The sequence below is a fragment of the Lepus europaeus genome, chromosome 23 (assembly GCF_033115175.1).
Source record: "Lepus europaeus isolate LE1 chromosome 23, mLepTim1.pri, whole genome shotgun sequence".
In the NCBI taxonomy this organism is placed as follows: domain Eukaryota; kingdom Metazoa; phylum Chordata; class Mammalia; order Lagomorpha; family Leporidae; genus Lepus; species Lepus europaeus.
Genome location: NC_084849.1, coordinates 18195013 through 18219950, shown reverse-complemented (window position 1 = coordinate 18219950; position 24938 = coordinate 18195013). Strand labels below are relative to the sequence as shown.

General features: G+C 59.2%; 1 protein-coding gene across 2 annotated transcripts in view; it reads right to left on the bottom strand.

Annotated features, from left to right (window-relative positions):
- The window catches only part of FAM222A (family with sequence similarity 222 member A), a 44945-nt gene that overhangs the window by 15310 nt on the left and 4697 nt on the right, over positions 1 to 24938 (bottom strand). The window contains exon 2 of one of the 2 annotated variants that reach the window (XM_062182549.1): positions 6520 to 6647. In XM_062182549.1, coding sequence (XP_062038533.1) covers positions 6520 to 6601 — 82 coding nt within the window. In that variant the 5' untranslated portion in view covers positions 6602 to 6647. Of the gene's footprint in view, positions 1 to 4987; positions 5471 to 6519; positions 6648 to 24938 lie in introns of those variants that run through there. The other variant, XM_062182550.1, reaches the window with a different exon arrangement.

Here is a 24938-nt window from a genome sequence, read left to right as displayed (position 1 = left end):
TGGAGCTCCCGCTCCAGGCGGTGAGGACCGAGGGCACAGAGTGGGTGGTGACAACGATGCTTATCTGGAGACTGGGATGGGAACAAATGCGGGACTCAGTGACAGAGATGGACGTGGACATCCTAAGGCAGCTTCAGGAAGGGGGACTGAACAGCTGCGATCAAAAGGAATCATTTGGGGCCAGCACTGTGGTGTAGCACTAGAACAAGTACCAAGTAAAGCCACCGCCTGCAGTTCAAGTCCCAGCTGGTCCAGCTCCCTGCTAATGGCCTCAGAAAAGCAGTGGAAGATGGTCCAAGTACTTCGGCCCCCACCACCCACATGAGACCCGGATGAAGCTCCTGGCTCCTGGTTTCAGCCTGGCCTAGCTCTGGCTGTTGTAGCCAATGGGAAGTGAACCAAAGGATGGAAGATCTCTCTGTAGCTCTGCCTTTTAAATAAATAAATATTTTTAAAAAATGATTTGAGAGGCAGTTACATAGAGAATGAATCAATCCATCTTCCATCCTCTGGTTCACTTACCAAATGGCTGCAACAGCTGAGGCTGGGACAGGCCAAAGCCAGGAGCTTCTTCCAGGTCTCCCACATGAGTGCAGGGGCCCAAACACTTGGGCCATCTTCCACTGCTTTCCCAGGCACATTAGCAAGGAGCTGGAGAAGCCAGAACTTAAATTGGTCTTCCTTTTTGCCGTTGGTTCACCCTCCGATGGCCGCTGCGGCCGGCGCATCACGCTAATCAGGAGCCAGGTGCTTCTCCTGGTCTCCCATGCGGGTGCAGGGCCCAAGGACTTGGGCCATCCTCCACTGCCTTCCCGGGCCATAGCAGAGAGCTGGCCTGGAAGAGGATTAGCCTATTGAGCCACAGCACCGGCCCCAAATGAATCTTAAAAAAAAATTTATTTGAAAGGCAGAGATACAGAGAAGGGGAAAGAGACAGCTCTTCCATCTGCTGATTCACTCCCCAAACAGCCACAATGGCCAGGGCTGGGCCAGGCTGCAGCCAGGAGCCTCATCTGGGGCTCCCACGTGGGTGCAGGGGCCCAAGCACTTGGGCTGTCTTCCACTGCTTTCCCAAGAGCATTAGCTGGGAGCTGAATCGGAAGTGGAGCAGCCGGGTCTCAAGCTGGCACCCATATGGGATGCTGGCACTGCAGGTGGAAGCCTAACCTCCAACAAAGCATCAGCCCTGTAAGAAAATCTTAAAAGTGTCAGTTAAAATTTGATGGCAGGGTCCGGCACTGTGGCGCAGCAGTTAAAGCCCTGGCCTGCAGTGCCGGTATCCCACATGGGTGCCGGTTTGAGTCCCAGCTGCTCCACTTCCGATACAGCTCTCTCTGCTGTGGCCTGAGAAAGCAGTAGAAGATGGCCCAAGTCCTTGGGCCCCTGCACCCACGTGAGGAACCTGAAGGAGCTCCTGGCTTCAGATCGGCACAGCTCCGGCCGTTGTGGCCAACTGGGGAGTGAACCAGCGGATGGAAGACCTCTCTCTCTGTGTAACTCTGACTTCCAAATAAATTTTAAAAAATACAAAGTAAACTCCAGGAAATACACTAATGTAGTTTTGTCTTACAGAGAGCCTGTTCTAAATAGAGGAAGTGACTAAGTAAGGGACTAGAGCCACACCACCAGCACAAGTACCCGCCTTCCTTGTGATTGGCAGGTATAGGGATCACAGCAAAGAACACAAGGATTGGGAACCATGCATCTGTCATATCAATAAATGTAAACAGGTGAACCTCTCCTATTACATAAGGAGGTGTTCGGAGTGGATCACAAAGCTGAAACCAACTCTACAGTGCATGAGTCACACCTAAAAGTAACTCACAGATCAAAATAAAGAATCCGCAAACGTTTCCAAAAAATGTGAAATGCAAAAAGGAGACATCACCATTTTAACAGACAAAAGTATCTCTGCATTAAATAAAACAGTATCACCATTCACAAACGAGTTCTAGGTGCTCTAAGGAAAAACAGACTGGACCACGTAGGCAGTGGGTGTCTAATTCCTTCTCCATCCATGACAGGGGAGTCAGACATGGAAGACCCCACTAATGTGATTATTAGGGTAGGTATAGTTGGTATACTCCAAACTCTGAATCCTGCAAACAGAGTCAGACCTTTCCAAAATGCACAAAAAAATCACCACAGATTATCTCACCAAGAAAAAGTCAAGTCCAAGGAAATGGAGATAGACAACGTCCCCTTATCTTAGTGTAAAAAGACAACAACGGCCAGCATTGTGGTGCAGTCCACTGGCTGCAACGCTGGTACCAGTCTCGCCTGCCCTTCTTCCAGCCCAGCTCCCTGCTGATGTGCCTGGGGAAGCCGCGGAGGACGGCCCAAGTGCACCCATGTGGGAAGCTGGGGTGGAATTCCAGGCTCCCAACTTCATCCTGGCCCAGACCTGGCCCCTGGGGGAGTGACCCAGCAGATGGAACATCTGTGTCTACAACTCTGCCTTTGAAATAAATAAATCTCTAAACAACAAAACAACTGGAAATAAACACAGAAGCACTACTACTTGAGTGGATAGCAGGCTCTCAAATGAGTTTTGGGTTAAAGAAGGAATCAAAACCAAAAGTATATCCAGAAAACACCGCACAGCAGAGCTCACAAGAGACGCCTCGAGAAGTGCTCAGGAACTTCAAAGCCTTAATTTTTCCCCTTAAAAAAAAAAAAAACACCTATATCTAAGTATCTATAAAAAATTACCAAGGCAAGCAAAAGAAAGGTTTTAATACAGATAAAAGCATAAATTAATGAACCAGAAACCAGAAAAGGGTAATTACTAATAAATCCTGAGGATGAATCCATGGGGAAGGGCAATAGATAATATTATGAGCTAACCTAATTTAAAAAGGAGGGGGAGGGGGCGAGAGCACAAGAACACAACGAAAGAAATAATGGAGAAATCGCCACTTAAGACTTCAAAACTGGTTCAACTGTATGCAAATTTGAAGATCTGGATAAAATGGAGCGTCCTCTCGAGAAGCATGAGGCCCCAATCTCATTCAGGAAGCCACAGGACAACTGAAACAGGCCCACCGTCACAGAACCAACAGAGCAGGTTCTGTGGCCCGGTGTCACGGGAGCAGCCCAACTTACCAGATGGTCCCAGCTCTACAGAAGGTGTCAAAGCACGGGGGAAAAGGAAAGCCTCTGGTGTTTCTTTGTTTTTAAGATTTATTTAAAAGGCAGAGTTTCAGAGAGAGAGAGAGAGATCTTTCATCTTCTGGTTCTCTCCCCAAATGGATGCAACAGCCAGGGCTGGGATATTAAGAACTCCGTTATATCGTAGAGTCCCACTGGATTAAGTTGGGGGGACCATGATCCTCCTCGTACACGATGAAAAGTCATTTTGGCAAAGTTGAACTTTCATTCTTGATTTTTAGAATCCTTCATAAAACAGGAACGGCTGGAGACTTAACCCAATAGACTACCTGCCCTGAAGCCAGTGTTTGCTTAATGGTGAAATCTAGAAGCTACGAAGTAAGAACGTCCGTTATCGCCACTATTATGTTTCACTGTTCCGGGGATAAGATCCAACTCTATTAAGGAAAGCAAAGAAATGAAGGGATAAAGCAAAATAGGAAGTAAAATTATCATCTGCAAATGATGTAACAGTGTAACTGGAAAACCCAAGAGATGGAATTGAAAACCCATTATAATCAATAAAATACTTGAGGAAGGTGGCAGAAGTTAATAGCCTTCCTATAAACAACCCCCAGTTAGGGAAGAAAAGACGAGTCAAAGAAGCTTAAACTCCCAGCTATAAGAGCACCCCAAGATGCACAAGACATGAAGCCGTCCTGGAGGGACAGGCGCGGCAGGGTAAGCTGCTCCTGAGATGCCGGCGCCCATGTGAGCGCTGCTTCCAGTCCCGGCTGCTCAATCACTTCCGATCCGGCTCCCTGCTAATGCGCCTGGGAAGGCGGCAGAAGATGGCCTGAGTGCTTGGGCCCCTGCACCCATGTGGGAGACCGGATGGAGTTCCTGGATCCTGGCTTTGTCCTGGCCCAGCCCTGGCTCTCGTGGCCATCTGGGGAGTGAACCAGTAGATAGAAGGTCTAACTCTGCCTTCCAAATAAATATTTCTTTCTTGAAAAGCACATCACGTCTTGGAGGAAAGAGTGAATCATGAAAATGTCAGCTGTCTCAAGTCTCTGTGAATGTAATCCCCGTGCAAAGTAACCAGGGTTTCTGTAAGTGGACGCTGTGGTTCCGACAGGACAGTACAGGAAGGCGCCAAGGAAATTCGGGATTAACAAGAACAAGCCCCACCTAGTATTAGCGTGAGATACGCCTGCCAGCACACGGACTGGCCACAAGGAGGCGATCGCTCAGGAAGCCACAAAAGCTCACAGCCCGTAGGCTTCCATTCTTGCTCAGCCCAGCCCAGCCTGAGGACTCTGGAGAAGGGGGGCGGGGGGCAAGGTGGTGGTCGTTGATGGTTACAGGGTTTCTCCCAGGACACATTCTAATGCCGTTACAGCACACCAAGAACAACTGGATTTTGCACTCAGCGAAGACGGAATTCACATCACCGTGGGCGAGCATGCCCGGCACTGTCTCCCTGCCTGACTTGGTGTACCACAGTGCCCCAGGACCCCAAACACCACGGCGCTGATCCTTCAAAGATAATCAGGTCAGAGCCTTTGAAAACCACAGGAGACCTAGAAGAAACCCTGGGGAACCTTTCTTTAAAAACAAACACAACGCAACATCTCAGCCCGAGCGAGAACATTCGTAGTACAGCATAAAACCCAGAGACCATAAAATGAAACACAAATGTCACTTTTCAGAGCCTTCTTTCACGACTGAGTCAAAAACAAATGACAAATTGGGGGAAACATGAAAACAACTGTAGTTCACAAGACCTAGCGGTCCATCATATACAAATAGTTCCTACAAATCAACAAGGACAAAACAACCATCCTAAAAAATGGACCATAGTGATGAGCTCATTCAAGGAAAAAAAGGCTCATACCTGAGAAGATGTCTAGCTGGATTCGTAGCAAACTAAATGAAGAGTCTGTCGTGAGCAGTCAGTGCCCCGGGGAGCAGAGCCTGAGTGTGACGTCCACACTGTGCCGTGGGTGGTTCATGGGTATGGTCTCTAATGACGTCAGAATACACTGGCCCAGGCTCCTCAGTGTATCCTGTGGCACCCAGGGGCTCTATTGCTGCCTGGCCTGTGCTGGCAACAGGTTGGTTACAGTGTAGTGAGAGGACTAGCCAGGTACACCATGCTTCATCCTGGGGAGAGAGACCTCTGTGGCAAAGGTTGAGGAAGCGTTCTTTCTAGAACCTGACCTGCAGGGGATAGTACCAGGTCAAAGAGTGACCTGGACGCTGTGGAAGGCACGTGTGCACCCAGCATCTCCCAGAAGGCCGCCCAGCAGGCGGTCAACCCCGGTTGCCTCTGAGAAGGGGAGCAGGTGGCTGGGTAAGTTGGAGGCTGTTGTCCATACTCTCCTTCCCTCCTCCTGAGGATCGGACCACATGGATGCCTTACCTTACCTACAGATAGACCTGAAAGGGAAAAACGGCAACAGCGCCAGCCTACGGATAAACAGGCGGGTCCCGGGTTCTAGCACGGAGGCGATAGGGACAGGTGGGGACTCTGGTGAACTGGAGACGGATTTTCAGCTCTAACCAGGAGCTGCAGCGAGGAACTCGGGCCTCCGCCAGCCGACCCTCCGAGTTCTCACACGAGACTGTTTGTGGGTACTTCAATGCTTTTTTTTTCTTTTTCAACAAACAGTATGGTGGCTAAAAGGAATCAGCTCAGAGGACTCCTGGCGCCAGGCCATCAAGGCCAGCCCCGAATCTGCCACCCTGAGAAACCACGGCCTGCAGCCAGGTCCCGCTCAGGGCGGTTTGGCTTCCAGGCACCCTCTCCTCTGGTAGTGCTGGAACATGATGGCCAGTGAGACCTGGCGTGCGGCACGTTGGGGCCCGCCGGAGGCGGCCCTGGGGGGCGGCCCAGACCAAGCAAAGGCCTGGAGCCCCCAGAGAACACAGACGTTAAGACAGGGTGAGGGAGGCCGGCGCTGTGGCATAGTGGGTAAAGCTGCCTCCTGCAGTGCTGGCATCCCATATGGGCGCTGGTTTGAGTCCCGGCTACTCCACTTCTGATCTAGCTCTCTGCTATGGCCTGGGAAAGCAGCAGAAGATGCCCCAAGTGCTTGGTTCCCTGCACTCATGTGGGAGACCAAGAAGCTCCTGGCTTCGGATTGGTCCAGCTCTGAACGTTGCGGCCAATTGGGGAGTGAGCCTGCAGATGGAAGACCTCTCTCTCTCTGCCTCTGCCTCTCTCTCTGTGTAACTCTGACTTTCAAATAAATAATAAATAAACCTTTAAAAAAAAAAGACTGTGATGGGGGTCGACATGCTGAAGGGACTGGCCCTGCAGGCCCCTGCGTGACCTGCCCTACGACGGCCTGCGGTGGGTCCAGCCCCAAGGACTCAGACCCCAAGGGGAGGGGTGGGGCTGGGTCAGGGGCAGGTGCCACTCACACTTGCGCAGCTCCAGGCTCTTGCTCGGGCAGGCCAGGTGCTGGCCCGGCGGGTTCTGGGTCCTCTGCAGACAGGCGAGCATGGCGGAGCTGGGGGCCCACGGTGGGGCGCGCGCTGCGGCAGGGTCCCTGGGAGGATGGAAACACTGGTCACTAGAGGCTCTGTGGGGTCCGCGTGCTCCCCACCGCCCTGCAGGAGGAAGCAGACGCCCTTCCCCCACATCTGTCAGGTGTGGAGACCAGCGCCCGTGGGGGTGCCCGGGGGGCCAGCTGGAGCAGGGAGGCCCCTGAGTCCTCCCGGCTGTACTGGAGCGAGGGTCAGGATGGCCGCTGGAGGTCCAAGGGGTACCGGCCTGGCATGTGCCATTGCCCGAGCGAGGCCCTCACCCCTCCTGGGAAGGGAGACCCACCCGGCGCTCCCTCGTCCATGCGCAAGCTCACCCTACTGTCCCCAAACCCACCCTCCTGCCACTCTAGGAAGCCAAGGCGCAACCGAGACACAGGAGCCCCCATCAGGGCTGGCCTGCGTAGAGGCCGCCATGAGAGGGCGGGGCCTTCCCCGCCAGGCCCCACCCTCCCTCTGTTCCATCAAGGGTGCAGCCCCGGAGACCCTGCATGACCCCCCAACCCAGGGCGCCCAGCCCTACCGCCTCCAGGACCACCCCCTGGTCCAGCCACCTCCATCCTCCTGTGGGTTTGAAGAACGAAGGAGAAGAGGGAAGGGGGTGTTGAAGGGAAGAAAGGGAAGTTATTTAATACTAAACAGGTGTCTGGGCCCTAAATTCTGCGCGTTCCCCTAATAATGAAGTATTCATGAGGAAAAGCCTTTTTTCACTACTTTCTTAAGATACTAATTTCACAACAAGCTCCTTGTTACGGCGCAATTATTCCAATCTTGTGTTTCCCGAGCCGGTGGCAGCCTCCGTCTGTCCTGGGCTCCCTCCCGGTAATGAAAGACAATCACGCGGGCACCTTTCATTACGCTCTATTTTACTTTCAGCAAAGGTGCCCTGAAAGAAATGATTTCCTCTGAAAGGGACTTTTATTCAGTTTCAAAACCAATTTTCTCCTATTACTGTCTCAAAAAAAAAAAAAAAAGTGAGGGATGGATGTGGGGGAGGGCAGGTGATCCCCTCCCCCCCAGTTACCAGTCTTAGCGCAGCGGTGCCGTAGGCGCTGTGCTGCCCCCTCCCCAGCTTTGATTTCAGGGGGATTTGAAAATATGCCATTACAATCAGGCAGAAATTACACCGCTTCCACCGGGGACGGAGTGGGGCCCACGCCCGCGAGGGAACCTGGGACACGAGCAGGTGTGGCTCGGCCACCACTACCTCCCCCTGGGATATGGGCCCCGAGGCCACATGGTGCCCGCACTGGCCTGCTCAGGTGGGCTGTGCTGGGCGCCCAAGCTCTGACACCATACAGGTTCACACACACGTACACGCTGAGTGGCACAGCTGCTGCATGGGCAGAGCTGACAAGAGGCAGCCCCAGCCCTGTCCCTCCACAGAGAGGGAGGTAGCAGGCAGCCGGGCTGGGGGAGCCTGCCGCTCACCACTGGGCTCCGCTGCAGCCCCCGGCCTGGGCAGTGGAGGAGGGCGGTGGGAGACCTGCTGGGCTGAGGAAACCTCTCAGACCCCCCTCGCTGTGGGACCCCAGATGGCCGCCCGCCTCTCTCTGCCTGCCACAGGGGCCCCTCCCTCCCAGGGTCCTGGCCACGCCTGCTCCTACCCCCAGCTTCTCACGAGGTGCTGGGGGCCCAGGAGCCCAGGCCCTCTCCAGAGGTACCCCCCCCCCGCCTTCCCCACGGGCCTACATCCCAGCATGCTTTGCTGTGGGGAGGGAGATGGGGAGGGGGAGGCTGCCTGTGCTGGGCCCTCCCGGGGGGCTGGGTTCTCCCCGTGCTCTGACGGCTGTGCAGGCCCTGGCAGTTCCGGGAGCCAAGAGGGGGCCTCGGAGGGTTTTCAGGGGGTGACATTAAGGCCTCCGCTGGGCTTTTCCAGGTCAGCTGCTTGGATCGTTCGAAACATTTTGAGTTTCCAGGGGACGAGCAGTGACGCCTGCAGCCTGGGCCCATCTCCACAGCTCCCTGCCCGTTCTGTGGCCTGCTGCTGGGCACAGGTTGGGGGCGGGGCTAGGATGCGGCCAAGGCTGCCACCAGCTCCAGTTCTACAAACAAGACTGCCTCATTGTCTTGTGGCCTCTGAGCAGAGCCCCGCCCTCTCTGCTTGGCCTTCAAGGCTTCCCCGGCCCGGCCCTCCCCACCCCTTTGCACTCGCTGGTGGCTCTGCCTGCCACGTCCTGGAACTCAGCTCAACTGCCCCCTCCTCCGGGCACCCCCATCGCAGCCCTAATCATGCCGAGTTCTAACTGCCAATTTTCACGTCTGCCTCTCTCCACTGCGCTCTGAGTTTCTTGTTTCTCTTCCCAGCGCCCGGCACTGAGTAATCATTTCCTAACAAACAGGCGTTGACTGGGCGGAACCAAGGGATCGGCAAGTGTCTCAAGACAAAGTGGCCGGGGGCCCAGAGAAACCAAGTGTCCGCCTGAGGTCACACAGCAAACGAGGGACATCACAGTCTTCCCTCCCGGGGCTCATTCCTCCCTGCCAGGACTGTCTGGGGAGCGCCACTCATTTGGAAACCCTATCTGCAAATCAGACTGTTTATAAGCTCAAGGTCTTTTGTGACTTTCATAATAAAAACCGAGGAGGGGGTGGAGGGAAATGTCGAAAGGCTGCGTGATGAGAATGCGGGCTGATAAGATGCGCCTTTATCTCCGAGACACCCACGCAAAGGTCCCCTCGTCAGATAACACCCCCAGCTGTCCTTTCATGGAGGGGGGATTTAGATAAAGGATGACAGGGCGGGGAGAGGGGAAGGCCTCTGCAGCCCAAGGACAGCCGGTGTCTGTGGCCCTGTGCGGCCCACCCCGGCAGAACAATGGATAGGATGGCAAAGGCTGCCTGCTGCCTGGCCTGCTTTACTGAAAGAACCAGGAGGGGTCTCCGCCGGCCGGCCTCAGGTCTGGCTGCAGGGGGCCTGGCCGAGAGGAGCTCCGACCCCTGCTTCCCGTGGGCCTGGCACCCCGGGCATCCTGAGCCTCAGCCCTCACCCCCGCCCTCTAGTGGCCCTGTGGCCGGTTCTGGTGGCCCTCTAGTGGCCCCGTGGCCAGTTCTGGTGGCCCTCTAGTGGCCCCGTGTCACCGATGCGGAAGCAGGCAGAGAGGGGAAGCCATTCGCACAAGCTCACACAGCTGTTAGGTGGCAGCAGCCCAGGGCACAGTGACGCCCCTGTGTCACATCCTGGGAGGACAGAAGTCCCTCCGGGGATGGGCGGGCACTCGGCACAGCGGTGACGACGCTGATCATGCGGCTCAGAGCGCCTGGTTCGATTCCCAGCTCAGGCTCCTGGCTCCAGCTTCCTGCTGACGTGCACCATGGGAGGCAGCGGCGACGGTGAAGTAGTTGGGTCCTTGCCACCTACGTGGGAGACTTGGATTGAGCTCTGGCTCCCGGCTTTGGTGCTGGCCGTTACAGACGTGAACAAGCGACGGGGACCCTCTCTGTCTCTAAGAACCAGAGAGAGTGGGTGTTGCGGCCAGGCCGCCACTTGAGAGACCACATTCCCATACTGAAGGGCCTGGGCCCCTGACACCCACGTGCGACCTGGATGGAGCTCCTGGCTCCTGACTTTGGCCTGGCCCAGCCCTGGCTGTTTTAGGCATTTGGGGAGGAACCAGACAATAGAAGAAGATCGATCTCGAACTCTGCCTTTCCAAGGAATGAATGTTTAGAGAAATTACAAAGAAAACAGTGTCCTGCCACCCGCCAGCAGACCTGACCTCCAGAGCGCATGCCAGTCCCCGTTGCAGGCGGAAATCTCTGGCCTCACCCCTGTGCCTCCGACATTCCCGAAGCACCCAGGCTGGGCTGTGACCCTGTGAAGGCCACAGGCTGTGCTACCTCCGGCCCTCCCCCCAACCTCATCCCTGGCACTGCCTACACTGGCTCCTGTGGCCCCACACAAGGCCAAAGACCGGCTCTGGCTCAGAGGGTCAGGGCCAGGCAGGCCCTGCTGGCCTCACACGGAATGAGGATTTCGGACAGGAGCGCTGGCCCCGGGGACCTCAGGCAGACGCTGGGGCCTTGAAGCTGCAGCACGTCTCTGAGCCTCAGGTTTCCCTAACTGAAACTTGATGGGGTGGCAGCAAGCCCACGTCACGAGGACCTGCCCAGAGGGGAGGCTCAGCCGGAGTCCCTCTGTGCATGAGCCACAGGGCCCGGTCCTCAGCCTGTCGGCCCCTGTCCGCAGGGATTCGGAATCTGCAGGACAGGATGGGAAGCTGGGAAAACCCAGCAGTCCTTGCGGAGAGCTGACTGCCCAGTGGGAGTCCGTCCCCAGGAAGCAGGCAAAGGAGAAGCCACCACTCCCAGTTCTCAGCTCATCGCTCTCGCCCTGCTGTGAGTGACCTCTCCTTCCCCCTACACTGTCCTGGCCACAGGGCTGGAGGCAGGGAAGAGCCACGAGTTTGGCCGGGGGTGGGGGGTGGGGCAGGGAGGGGGGGGGCGCCGTGGATGGAGAGGAGGAGACCCAGGCTCCAGGAAGACAATAGCCCTGGACTGGGGTGCTGCGGTCAGACCCGTGGCCACTTCTCTGGACCATCGTGTCTTCACAGCCAGGGGCCAGACTCCAGCCCACCCTCGCCCAGGGCATCTGGGAGCTCAGCCACGGCCCCAGCCCCTCTGAGACCTCCAACGGGAGGCTCAGCGTCCCTCTCTTCCTCTCCTCTGTCTCTACCCGCCCCTCACCCCCTCTACCTCCCATCTCCCACTGTCTCTCCCTCCCCTTTCCTGACCTCTCTCCGCTACCCCTCCCTCCCTTCCTCACCCCACTCAGCAGCCGTGGTAGCGCCCACCCCCACCTCCCTCCTGCGGCTCCCTCCCCCACCCCTGTTCAGAGCCGGAGGCCTTCCAGGGGACCCTGTTAATAATTAAATGTTAATCTAAAAAGCAATTTGAGCTGCGGCTGGGCAGATCTGGTTAGAGATTACATTAGCATGGAGGAGGCCAAGGGTAATTTTCTTTAACCCCTCTCCTGATCTCTCAAGCCCGAGAATCTTCAAGTCACACCAGCACCACCGCTGATTAAACCGGCCCAGGGCTGGCTGCGGATAAGGGGCCTGTGAAAAGTGATTATTTCCCACTGCAGCTGCAGTTCGGCCGTGGTACCAGAAAGGGATTTGCACTCTCTTTCTTAGAGGCTGGGGGTGGAGGAGGCACCATTCCCGCGCATCCGCCCAAAAGCCTTCGTGCCAGGGGTCTCTCTAAAATGCAAATCTGGGCATGGCGTGTACCAGCCCCTCTCCCCAGTGATTGGGCCCTAGCAGCCCATCTGGGCCTGGCTGGGGGCACTGCAGTCACAGATGCCAGTAGTTCTGGGTCACAGGGGGAGCCCCAAACATGAAGTGACAATCGTGAGTTCTGGGTGACAGCCAGAGCCCCAGGCGGGTGTCCCTCGGCACAAGCCTCTCCCCTGTGCACTGAGGCTTTTGCCTGCGCAAGCCTTGCCCGGATCTCTGCCCCTTAAACTCCTCCTTGCCCTTCAGCCGAAGCCCAGGTTTCTCAGGGTTCCCCAAGATCTAGCAGGTGCCTGATAAATATCTGATGGTGGATTCCCCTGAGGCTCTGACCCCCCCCCCCCGCCCCCAGACTCCCAGTGCTGCTGCCAGTGGCTGTGCACGGTAGGGAGACATCTCTCCAATGAAGGATGGGCGAGAGACAGGCTCGGAACTGTCCTACTGGGTGTGGGGCGGGCGCCTGGCCCAGAACCCTTCAGCACCATGGCCAGCTCCAGACGCCCGGGAGAGAGGGGAGGGGCTGAGGGCTGGAAATGGAGCGACCTTTGTCACCTTCCCAAGACGGCATGACCACTGAGCATCTACTGCGTGCCAAGCCCTGTCCTAGATGCTGTGGCAGCAACAGACCCCGAAGGCTGGGACACATCAGAGGGGTCATTAGAAGGCAAGGAGACAGGCCTGGCACTACAGTGCAGTGGGTAAAGCCAACAACTTCGACCTGGCAGCCCACGTGTGTGCCAGTTTAAGCCCTGGCTGTTCAGCCCATGACCCAGCTCCCTGCTATTGGCCCGAGAAAGCAGTGGAAGACAACGTGATTGTTTAGGGCCTCTGTCACCCACGTGGAAGACCAGGATGAAGCTCCTGGCCTTGGCCTGGCCCAGTGTTGGCCATTGCAGCCATCTGGAGAGTAAACCAGCAAATGGATCTCTCACTTTATCTCTGTAACTCTGACTTTCAAAATAAACAGATCTTCAGAAAGACAAGGAGACAAGGGGTAGCCAGGATGCAGCCACCCTACCTGGCCTGCAGGTGTCAAGGAGAGAAGGCACCGCAGGGGAGGGGCCTGAACTCATGGCCTGGGCACATCCCCACATCTCTCGGAGCCTGGTTCTTCCTCTGAAGAGGTTAACCCCTTACCCCGACCCGTGCAGACAGAGTGCCAGGCTCACCGTGGTAGCTGCCGGCGTCGGTTACTAACCATTACTGCTTTGTTTGTGACCACAGCAGCAGGTAAGGAGGAGGCGGACAGGGAAGAAGGCAGGGGCAGGGGTCTCAAGCAAGGGACCGCACACACGTGCACAGACCCTGTGGGGAGTGGGGAGACCCTGATGCAGCTGTGGGCTGAGGAACAAACCCTCCTGGGTACCGGAGGGCACCCCTCTGTGCATGGCCAGGAGGGGAGATTGCTTCCTGTGAACACGTGGGGCTCAGGGCGGGGTGAGACTTGGAGAACATCCTGGAGGTGGGATCTGAAGTCTCAAAAGCACCCACCCACCCCCACCCCCACCCCCACCGTCAGATAGGGAGGGGCTGTTGTTGCCATCAGCAACAGGGGTTAGTCCTCTCAGGACCACGCCCACTGAGGGCAGATCCTAGGGAGGCAGTGGAGGGGTGGGGTTGATTTTCATGCAAATGAACCTTGGGGGGACCAAATCTAAATGCCCAGACCCAGCTCTCTCTGTTCATCCTACCCAAGATCCTGGGAGGAATGAAGCTACGTGGGGTCCTGCTCACTTATCAGCGCCATGACACCAGGGCTCGGCAGAAAGCTCCCCCCCAACACATACACCCCAGGTTTGGCAAAGGGGTCCAGGAACCAACTAGTAATTGGTAAATGGAGACCAAAGGGGCGGGCGCTGCCGGAAACACTAGGGAGAGGGGTTCCCTGGGAGAGGGACCATGGCAAGACCTAGGGCAAGGGTACTCGTGCTGCCAGCCCTCCCCCCCATCCACCCAGTTCCCAGCCCTGCACCCTCAGCTCGGGGTTAAGCCAGGCAGCGGCGGCGAGGATCGAATAGTAAGAGCAATACGGAGAGCTGGGTTTTATTTTTAGTGTTCCCCACGGGCTGAGCACTTTACAGACGTCACCTCACTTAACCCACCCCGCGCCGGGGACAAAGACGCGGTGGCTGCTGTCCCCAGCAGGGAATGGGGAGGGGGGCAGGTGTTGCAAAAACAGCCTAGTGGAAGAGGTGGGCCTGGGACAGTCAGGGCTTGAGGGTCCGACCCAGAGGGGAGTGGGGGGGGGGGGAGACAGAGGCTGAGGATGGAGTGGACAGAAGAGCCTGGCAAGGTCTGGCCTGGACCAGAAGCCTGAAGCCAAGGTCAACAAAGGCTTCCGGGTCGGGGGGCAGGGAGGGCCAGGGGTCAGGCTGTGCCAGAAAGAACAGAGCCTTCTGGGAAGACCCTGGCCCGGTGACAGCAGCAGCACTCAGCCCAGCACCTCCAGCATCCTGCAGTTCACACGTTCCACCTGTTAGAACCTCTGATGGGAGCCACACGTGCCCCTCACGCATGGCCGTCGCCAGCTGTCCCCTGCTCACGCCACATCACCCTGCCACCTGTTAGAACCTCTGATGGGAGCCACACACGCTCCTCACGCATAGCCGTTGCCAGCCGTCCCCTGCTCACGCCACATCACCCTGCCATGGGGCTCTGTGCGGCAGCCAGACGGCCGGGTTCCAACCAGGGCCCAGCCCAGCCTGGCTGCCAGGCTGTGCTTCTCTTCTGGGAAGTCTGTCTGTCTGCTTTGTGCTTTCCCAACTCCTCTCCAGTGTGCACGCAGCCTCGTCTGGTTTCCTTTCCCTAGGAGTTCACACTCCTGCAGTTGGGAGGCTGGAAGCTGGCTCGTTCCCTGGCGTGGTAGGAACAGCCACTGAGGCGGGGGAAGCTCCGGAGGCCTTGAAGTCCTGGAGCCCCAGGAAGCGGTGGGCTTCCTGGGGAGCCCCATTTATTTATCTGAGAGGCAGAGTGATGCCAGCATCCCGAAGGGACCCCAGCCCCCTGCTAATGCACCTGGGAACACAGCAGAAGATGGCCCAAGTCCTTGGGTCCTGTGCCCCCCAGATGAAGCTCCTGGTTCCTGGCTTTGGCCAGGCCAAGCTCTGGCTACTGGAGCCATTTTGGGGGTGAATCAATGAAATACCTATCTCTCCCTCTTTCCCTATAACTCAGCCTTTCAAACAAACAAACAAACAAACAAACAAACAAAAAAGGCAGAATGACAGACAAGAAGAGATAGAGATCTTCCATCAGCTGGTTCACTCCCCAAAAGCCTGCAACCGCCAGGGCTGGGCCAAGCTGAAGCCAGAAGATGGAACTGAATCCGGGTCTCCCCTGTGTGGGTGACAGGGGCCCAAGGACTTGAGCCGTCACCAGCTGCCTCCCAGGGCTCCCATTAGCAGGAAGCTGGGAGAGAAGTGGAGGCAGGATTGGATCCCAAGCACTCCGAGACGGGATGCTGGCGCACCAAGCGGCAGCTTAACCCAATACCCACCCCCTTCCGTGCATCCCTAACAGGGTAACCTCTACCCCAGGGCCTTGCACACGTCATGTGTCTCCCCAGAGACCCCACAGGAGCACTGTCCAGTGGAGACATGTGACGGGGCAAGCCCCAGGTGTAGGTTCCCCAGCAGCCACGGCCACGTGGCGTCAATCACAGACTCTGCTTCAGCCCGGTACCTCCCCCGGGCTGGCCCTTCCATCTGCAATCAGTATTCAGAATTTGCTCATCCAAAGCCTTTAAAACCCAAGGTGGATTCCACACTGATGAGGACATCTCGGTGCTCACCTCCCTGTGTGACTCAATAGCCGCCTGTGGACACCGCATTGCCGCACTGTCCCCAACATGCCCTCCCCAGCTCAGACTCATTCAGGCCTCAGCTCAAACATCGCTTCCTCCAAGAAGCCCTCCTTGACCACCTCTCATCCGCCTTCGCCGTCATGGCCACTCTGAAATTCCCTCGCTGACCGTCGGTTTAGTGTCTGTGTCCTCCACCAGAGCACCACTCCGGATGGGAGACGCGTGTGCCTCTCTCCCACTGACTATGAGAATACTAAATGTTAAGTAAATATCATCAGAACAAATGGAGAACTGGGTTGAGGCTTTTCCTTCTCACAGCCCCTCCCATGGCCCAGGGGCTCAGTCCCGCCCCACCCTGTGTCCCAGCACAGTTTTCCCACCTCGGCCTGACAAACCCCTCTGCAGGGGCCGGTGCCCTGGTGTGGCAGGGAAAGCTGCCACCTGCAGAGCTGACAATTCAAGACTCGGCTGCTCCACTTCCTGTCCAGCTCTCTGCTGTGGCCTGGGAAAGCAGAAGATGGCCCAAGTCCTTGGGCCCCTGCACCCACACAGGGGCCCTGCATGCACCCCTGAGGGTGCAGAGTCCCACGCCAGGGAGCAGGGGCTCAGAGAGGAAAAGGGCCTGGACCTGAACTCAGCTCTCCTGGGCTCTAAGGCACAGCCGGGCCAAGCGGGCGCTGGGGACGCTAAGAGGGTACTCAGTCTCCCACACGACCATAGGCCTGAAGGGGTCACCCTGCGGCCTCACTGGCCAGGTCCCGACAGGCAGTGTCTGGGGCAGGCAGCGCGGCTCCGAGCGGAAGCACCAACCCGCAGCTCCGCTTGAACTCCAGCCCTGCCCCTTGCAGGCAGAGCTGGCCGCGGTCACCGAACCTGCAGGGACCTGTTCCTCCCCCTGAGGAACGCAACCAGAAGTCATGTCTGCCTCCATGGCCACAGCGAGGGGTCACTCAGGCAGCGCCCGCGCACCTGCACGCCACCCCCGAGGCAGCAGGGCCCACCTCAGCCCTCACCGTGCCAGGCCAGCGTGGCAGGGAGGGATCAGTGCAGCGAAGCCCTTTGGTTGCAGTCATGTGGTAGCGAGGGGGCGAGGCTGGGGGAGGCCCCTGCAGTCCAGGGCTGGGGAGCCTTGAGCGTCGACACCTAAACCCCAGCTCCTCCACGTCGTCCTTTACCTTTGAATGCCCAGGGAGGCCGGGCCTCCCCAGGACCAGCAGCTTCTGGTACACGGGGCACCTGAGCCCCTCGACCAAGCCTCAAGAGCCAGGGCAAGGCCTGGCATGGAGGCCCAGGGCACCCAGCAGGGGCTGGTGAGCAGGGAGCCCGGCCTTGTGGAGTGGGGGTGTTGAGGCCACTGCAGGTGCAGGGACCACACCCTGTGCACATGACCCCTCATCTGGGCCAGAGCCAATGACTCTCCAGAGGCCCTAGGAGAAGAGGCTGAGGCCCAGAAGCCACAGGGCTGGGGACAGGTGGAGCAGGGACTGGAAGGCACAGGTGTCCACACGCACAGCCCCGGGGCAGGAGCCACCCACGCGGTGGGCACAAGGGAGGAACAGACACAGGCTGGGGGTGCCAGGGGCCAAGGCCTTGACATTTCACCCACAGGCAACAGGGAGACACGGAGGAGATGCAGGGGCTACGGCGTGGACTTCAAAGCCCCAGCTAAGTCTTCCACTTGCCCGCTGTGCAGCCTTGGGCAGGTCCACAAACCTCTCTGTGCACTCAGGCCAGGGAGGTGGGATTCAGGCCCACGGTGAGTTTTGTGCGCTTGCCAGACTGAAACCAGAATGCGGCAGGCTGCCGTGGGGCCCAGGCAGGCTTGGGGGGCAGGGGGAGCAGTTTGGTGGCTGGGCACTGCTCCCACCTCTCGGGCCAGGTGGGTGCCAGGCCTAGGGAGGGGGCGGCCGCGGCAGCTCCCAGCCTCGCCGGGGCACGCGCCAGCAAGTACACGCGCGCGTCTGTGTGTGTTGCCGCGGCGGCTTCTATGCAAACATGTTAATTTGTTTTCATTTTGTGTTTTTTCCCCTGCAGGATAATTGGGTGAGTTTGAAGTCTTGGCGAGGCTGCTGATTATAGCTATTTGGGTGGTGCCCTCGGCAGGCTCAGGCCCTGCCTCCTGCCTCTGGCGGGGAAGGAGGCGGCTGGGGGTGTCTGGAGGGCTTCAGGGAAAGGCCTTGGGATTCGGGGGCTCTGGCTGGCTGGGGGTGGGGAACCGAGCCGTCGCGGGACCCCCACCCCAACCTCGGCAATCCCATACCCTGGAAGGCCGCGGTGCTGCCCACACACATCTTGCCTTTGCATGGTTGCTAAATCACAGAAAAACTAAACTTCCACCTGAACCCTCATTGCCTGCTTTCTCTTGGGAAAACCAAGCCACCTGGCCGCCTGGGAAGCACCGAGGCCCCGTCTGCGCTGCCGCACCTGTGTTGTCTAACCTGGAGAGGGTGGCCCGGGTCTGAGGGTCACAGGGTCCCTGGGCCCCTGACCTCGGCTGGGCTCTGGCTTTCTGGGCCTCTTCACTCACCCGGAACCCGGCTGCCCCGCCTTGGGCGGACTTGGAGGACGCAGTGGGCAGGGCCCTGTCTGGGTCTGTTTCTCCCGCTGGGGGGGGCGCGGGGGGAGCAGGCCTGTGAGGCTGGGCTGGCATCTGCGGTTCAGACTGCCCTGAATGCCCACTGGGCACCCGCTGTGCAGGATGAACACGGGAGGGGGCGAGAAGGCACGGGTGGGCGCTGGGGCCGGCAAGCAGGCTCTGAGACCCTCACCCTGCAGAGGCACCACGTGGGGCCACTCGTGCCAGGCAATGGGACAGCAGAGCATACCCGGTGGCAGCCCCAGCCTGAGCAGAGGCACAGAGGAGGGGGGACACGGAGCAGGTGCAAACCCTCCCAGGGTGCCAGAACACACAGGAGGCAGCCAATGGCCTTCGGGGGCTCCCAAGTGTGGCCTGGGTCTCCCATGGGGCTGGGTCCACAGAGGGGACTTGGTCAACATGGGGGTCAGGAAGAGGCCGAGGGCTGGGCCTCCCCAGAAGCTAGAGGGGCCCTGGGGCCCTTAACAAAGCCCTTTCGCCACCTGACCCTCAAGCTGCTGGTCTGCAGAATGGGGCTGCGGTGCGACCAGTGAGAGCATTCCTGCTCCTGCCCCCGCACTGCCCTGCCTGCCGCCCGCCCACTGCCTCAGCTTGGCCGTCAACCTGCCTGGGTCCAAGGCCCTGGGTGGTGTGGCGGGGGGGGGGGGGGGGGGGGCAGGTCCTGTTCTGCTTCCCTTCTCAGCTGACATGAAGGCTCAGAGAGCGCTGAGTGGGTGGGGCATGCTCACCAGGCCTCTAGGCCGGGACGCAGGGGTAGGATGGATGCCTTGTGCCTGCCCAGGAGCTCAGAGAGCCTGCAGCCTCCCCGAGGTCACCCAGAGCGGCCCAGGAATCCCAGCCCCCAGCACCTGTCTCTGCTTACCCCCTGCACCTGGAGTTGAACTCTGGGTCCTGGGGCCAAGACCAGCGAGGCACAGTGTACAGCTAATTCCAGGGAGAGAAAGGGCTTGGAGGGCAGTCCCATGCCTGGCCCATGGCCAGCGTGGCGGGTCGCTGCGCGCCCTGAACCTCAGGGTCATCACCCACGCCCTGGAGCTACGACCTCCCCACCTGCAGGCCTGCAGCGAACTAGCTCAGCGGGGACTGGCAGGTGGAAACAAGAGGAAGACACACACGGAAGACGATGGCAGGGCCCTGGCTAGTCCCCTGGGGGCAGCCAGAAGCCCTCAGCAAGGGCACAGTCCCAGGGGTGGCAGCTGGCAGCGCCTGTCCCCCCGCCGGAGAGCCGCACAAAGGGGCCTCTATTCCCACTCTGCACATTTGTCCCGGGCCGGCTGGGCCACACCGCCCTGTCCGCTCTCCACTGGCTGCCCTGCCTGGCCCGAGCCTACACAAAGCCCAGTGTGTCCCTGGCCAGCCGGCCTGGCCTCAGATGACCCTTCCACAGAGAGCCGGGGCCCCGGGGTGGGGTGGGGGTGCAGAACAGCAAGGACTTCAGAGAAATGACTCAGGGTCGGGGTGGGGGGAGGTTGGTGGATCTCGCTTCCAGCCCCCCTCTCCACCCCCACCCCCCACCTCCCAGCTGTGTGACCTCAGGTTCCTCTTCTATGCAATGGGCACTATGACAATATACCCAGTCCTCCCAGGCTGTCAGAGGCCTCAGGGAGGCCACACGGGGCCTGGCCGGAAGTCAGTGAGGGGAGGTGTGGCAGGCAGGAGCCTCCATGGCGTGGCCAGCCATGTCCTCAGCCTCTCCCTCCTCCATCCTACCCTGCAATCCCAGCTCCAGGGGTGGGGTAGGGTGGGCAGCAGCACCTCTACCTCCTTCTAGAACAATCCAGCCGCCCTCCATCCAGCAAGGTCCCTGTCTGTTGGTGCTGTCCCCATGGGGTGACAGCAGCAACTGTTCACAAACAGCTGGGGCGTGCTGGGCCACTCCAGCCGTGGGACTCCAGGGCTCACACTGCCGGTTGTTCAGAGGGGCAGCCGGCCTTCAGAGGGTCTACGCAGCCACCATGAGCAGAGGAAAAAACACGCAGGATGCCCCTAGGCCCCAGCAAGCTTGGAAGCCTGGCCACTGGGCAACATCCCCCAGCCCACAGATGGGCAAACAGGCCCGTTGAGTGCACGGTGTGCAGGTGGTGACTGAAGCTGTCACTCCAGGAGGTGGAGTGGGCGGGCTCCGGGCCCCACCTTCCCACCTTCCCTCTCCCTCTCCCTTCTCATTTCTCACCCCAGCCTGAGCCTTGTCCAAGCACAAGGCAGATCCCCGGCCCTGGGCCCCGCGCGCCACCCCAGAGCCGGGAACGCCGCGGAGTCCCCCTGTGACGTTCATAGCGATTGCATGAACACGTGCAACATGGAGCAACACCACCTGACACGTGAGACGGAGCAATAGGACCCCAGGCCCGATCGGCGTTCACTGGGCGCGTTCACACAGCTCCACGCGCGCCTGGCGTCGGCCTTGAGTGAACGCTCCCTTCTGATGGTTCTAGCGCCGACCGCGGGAGCAGGTGCTCACCCAGGGGTGGGAAACGGGATGCCTGGCGCCTGGCCCAGCTTGCCTGGGTCCTGGGGGCGGTGCCCATGCCCCACTCTCCCCTGCTGCCTTGTGGGCGGGCTGTGCCAAGTGCCAGGCACTGGGGCCTCAGGTACTGGTTGGCACCTACTGTGCTGCCAGTTTATAAAGCTGACGGGGAGGGAGGGGCCAAGGCCCTCTTGCGCAGCAGGGGCAGGAGACTCCCCAGGTGCCGGCTGTGGGATCTCGGCCGCGGCCCGACTCTCGTCACCTATAACGCGAGGACGACTGGGGGCTTGGAGCCGCCCAGGCCACGGTTCTGATTCTGGCTCGGGCCTCTGTTAGGTGGCATGACCTTGAGAGCGCCCTATCAGCCCCTGAGCCTCAGTTTTCCTCACCTGTAGAATGGGATTCACAAGCCCTGCAGGTCGCAGGGCAGTGTAGACCCCAGTGAGAAAGGGACTGAAAGCACCAAATTCTTGACAAGCCTGGGTCCCACTCCCTCCCCGACAGCTCCCTGTACCGCTCACACACAGGTACCCATCACCGTTCACTCAGCACACACCAGGGGCCTGCTCAGGAGCCTGAGAAAGGCCCCCTTTCCCCCGGAAAAGACAGCAAAGGGCCACATCTGGGTGGCAGAAGCGATGCCGGACCAACAGCGAAGCCCTTCATGGGCACCATCCCGCTGGCAACCTGTGCCCATTTTACAGACGACAAAACAGAGGCACAGACAGCGAGAAGCGCAGCGTGTGCAGTGACCAGCTGGGATGAGCTGGCGTGAGGCTCACACCCCAGCAGGTATCTGCGGAGGTGAGACCTCCCAGACCCCTCCCCGCAGCGAGTCCAGCTCACCCTGAGGGACCCCGCCGGGCTGGGCACCAGGGCGAGAGGCTCCCCTGGAAAGAAGGGATTCTCCTGCATGAAACGCCCCTCATCACTGTACCCCCTGCACCATTAACTCACACCTTCCCAGCCACCCAGCCTCGTCGTGCAGGCAAGCCCCGAGCCAAGGCCCGTGCAGGCGGCATCAGGAGTGTAGCCACAGTCCTTGAACCTCGCGTGTGGAAAGGCCTGGAACTGTGTGTGGAAAGGCCGGGAACCGCGCGAGGACCCAGTGCGCAGAGGCCAACATGGCTGCTGTGTGAGGTTCTCACTGCAGGGTAGGGACCCTCACCCCTCCCCCCACCTGCCCTCTGGCCTCGCCAGGCTCACCGGCAGGAAGCCCCGAGGATGCGTCCCAGCTCTGTGCCTGGCTCAGCCAGAAAACCCTTGGCAGTTTTTCCTTTTGGAGTTAGTTTGGGAGCAGGGCGGGGAGGGGAAAAAAAAAGGGGGAATTTTTTTCTCTTTTGCATATGGTGGCACAGATGGGCCCATGATCCATCAAAACTGTTTGCAATTAAACTCCCACTTTGCATGGCTGGGTTTGTCAGTTGTCTGAAGTGAGAGTGCGGGGCTGCACACTGGCAGGGAGACGGGACAGGGTGCGAGGAGGCTCTGCGGGATGGGCGGTGGCCCAGGAACCTGCTCCGGGCTCGGGGCCCGGCTGCTGGGGCGTCCCAGCAGCCCTGCCAGCTCCCTCTCTGGGCATCCCCCAGCCTTCGCCAGGAGTCGGAGCGCGGCCAGGCCGCTGGGCTGGGGCTTGGCAGAGCTATGCTGCTCAGCAGGGGCTTGGCCAGTGCTGGGTGCCCCGGCTGCGGGGGTAAGCAGGGTGGACAGAGTGGGCCAGAGACTGGGTCTGGGTTGTGCGAGCAGTCGTGGGGGTCCAGTGGGGAGAATGCAATGGCGAGGTTCAAGGCCAAGGAGCCAGAACCTCTGGCCCAGTTGGCAGAAGGGATAGAGGGTGGCTCCAGGAAGGGCTGCCAGGGGCCAGGACCGAGAGGAACTGGCCAGGCCTGCTGCTGTCCCCTTGCAGGTAGGGACACCAAGATAAACCCAAGAACGGCCCACAGGCCCGAGCTTCCTCTGCCACGCCAGTGGGCTCAGTGAACTTCTCAGGCCTGCACCTGCCACACCCCCACCCCCCAGCTGCTGCTCCAGGAGGCTGGCTTGTTTGGGTTAACAAACGCATCATTTGGCTTGGGGAAATCCTGAGACCGCTAATAACTGCTCCCTGATGACAAGGAATAAGGCCCCGATACCCCTTCCTCCCCGCCCCCTCCAGGCTGGGAAAGAAAAGTCATAAAAATAGCTTGTTATCTCACCTATTGAGGCTCCGACTGGATGTTACTGCTAATTGGGTATAACATCCTTGTCTTGTTCTCTCAGAAGCTAAATCAAGAAAGCGCCACTGCTGTGAACTAATTATATCTCCGGCCTGCAGCCTGTCTCTCCCTTTATTGAGTTAAAAAATGGTCAGGCACCTTCATCTTTCATCCCCCCAAGCGCTGGGCCCGCCACGCATGGTGGCCACGGGAAGGGTGCGCGGAGAGGGGTCCTGCAGGCAGAGAAGCCCCCGCCCCAGGCACCTGCCCAGAAGCCTGCCAGTCGCCGTCTTCCTCAGCGAGCACTTCTTGGACGTCTGCCTGCTGGAGCCACCAGGCACGGCTCTAGGCCACGGCTCCCGGCAGGATCCTGACCCGGCAGAGATGAATGGCGACACCCACGTGGGACCTCCTCCTGGCGACTGCCATGGCGTCTTCCACAGCCCCGCTTCTCCACCGTCCAGCCACACCCAGCCTCACGCTGGGCCCTCCGCTGCCTGCCTCTGAGCTGCCTCTCATGCTGTTCCCTCCACGCAGAAGGTCCCTAGCCTCGCCCTCTCCCTGCAAGCCTGCTACCCAGCACCCTGCCCCAGAGCTGGGTCTGATGCCACCCGGTAAGTGCACAGCCCTCCTCTGCTTCCCTGTCGTGAGCCTCAGTTTCCTCATCTCTAAAATGGGCTAAGGATTCGCCCAGGAGGTCTACACAGCATGCTGTGGGTACTGTGCAGAGCACTGAACAGGGGGTCCAGGAGGGACCTCACTCCCAGAGACCTCAACAAGCACCACCTGTTCTCACCCAGGCTGTGGGTGTCGGAATGTGCGTGGATAGGCACACGTCTCTCTGGGAGTCGGAAGAAGGTAACTGACTCCCACACCTCAGTGGCTCCCACTCACGTCCTCAGGGGTTCCCCCAGAATCTCTTATGTGGGTACCCGGGTCCTCTGAACCACAAGCCAGTAGACGAGGGACGGCGGAGCTCATGGAGGCCCTGCAGGCAACCAGTTTCTGCTCCCAGGCCCTGCTGATTGATTGGTGCTGCCTGCCCAGAGCCCTGGAAAGAGCCCAAGGTTAGAGGAGGAGCTCAGCAGGGGAAGAGGGCAGCAATTGATTGGCAATGTCTGCCAAGGGCACAGCGGTGTAGGGCAAGCCAGGTCTGCCACAGATTTGCCATCCTTGACATTCTGCGAAGGACGCGGCTGAGTGTGGGGTGCGGGGGGTGGGGGTGACTGAGGATCCTCCCACGGCAGCCACACGGCTGACCCACCGCCCCTCCCCAGCGTCAGCTTCTTCATTTATGCAACAGGGCCAAAAACACCCTTCTCAGGGTAAGGATTAAGCCAGAGAGAAAAATGCCGAAGCAGGAAGCCTGGGCTGGCACCTTGCCGAGGCCAGCAGTGTCCCGTGATCCTCATGATGGGCCAAGATGTTGGAAAATAAGTCCAAAAAAAAAATCCAGTTATTACAGTGCCTCCTCCTCCAGGGAGCCTTCCCTGGCCTCCCCACCTGACTCCCCGTGTGCTTTGGCAGATGGAGGCCCGAGGGCAGGGTCCCCGTGGGCCCCCAGCCGTGTGGCTCTGCTCCTGGCCTGGGGGCTGCACATTGAGCCCGCTGTGCACCGGTGCCTCTCCCTCGGAATGCGCCACCTTTCGAGGCTTCGGGGGCCCGTTCATCTCTGTGTCCCCAGCAGCTGGCTTGGAGCCTGGCGCGGAGCAGTGAATCTCTCAATGAACGGATGCACAAGGAGTAAAAATAGCTGTTCCTGTTTACTGCCCACTGGCCCGCTGACTGCCAGGCCACACAGCTGCCCTCCGAGGTAGACGGGGCACCCGGACGCTGCAGCCGCGGTGCCACGCTCAGGCCTGGCCTGGGAGGCAGCTGGCCCTGCCCTGGCACAGACCCTGGAACAGACAGCTGATGGCTGGACCTCCCTCCCCCACCCTCCCCGCCCTCCCCACCAACTCTGTGCCATTAAGTCCCTGTCCCAGGGAGCCTGTTCACAGAC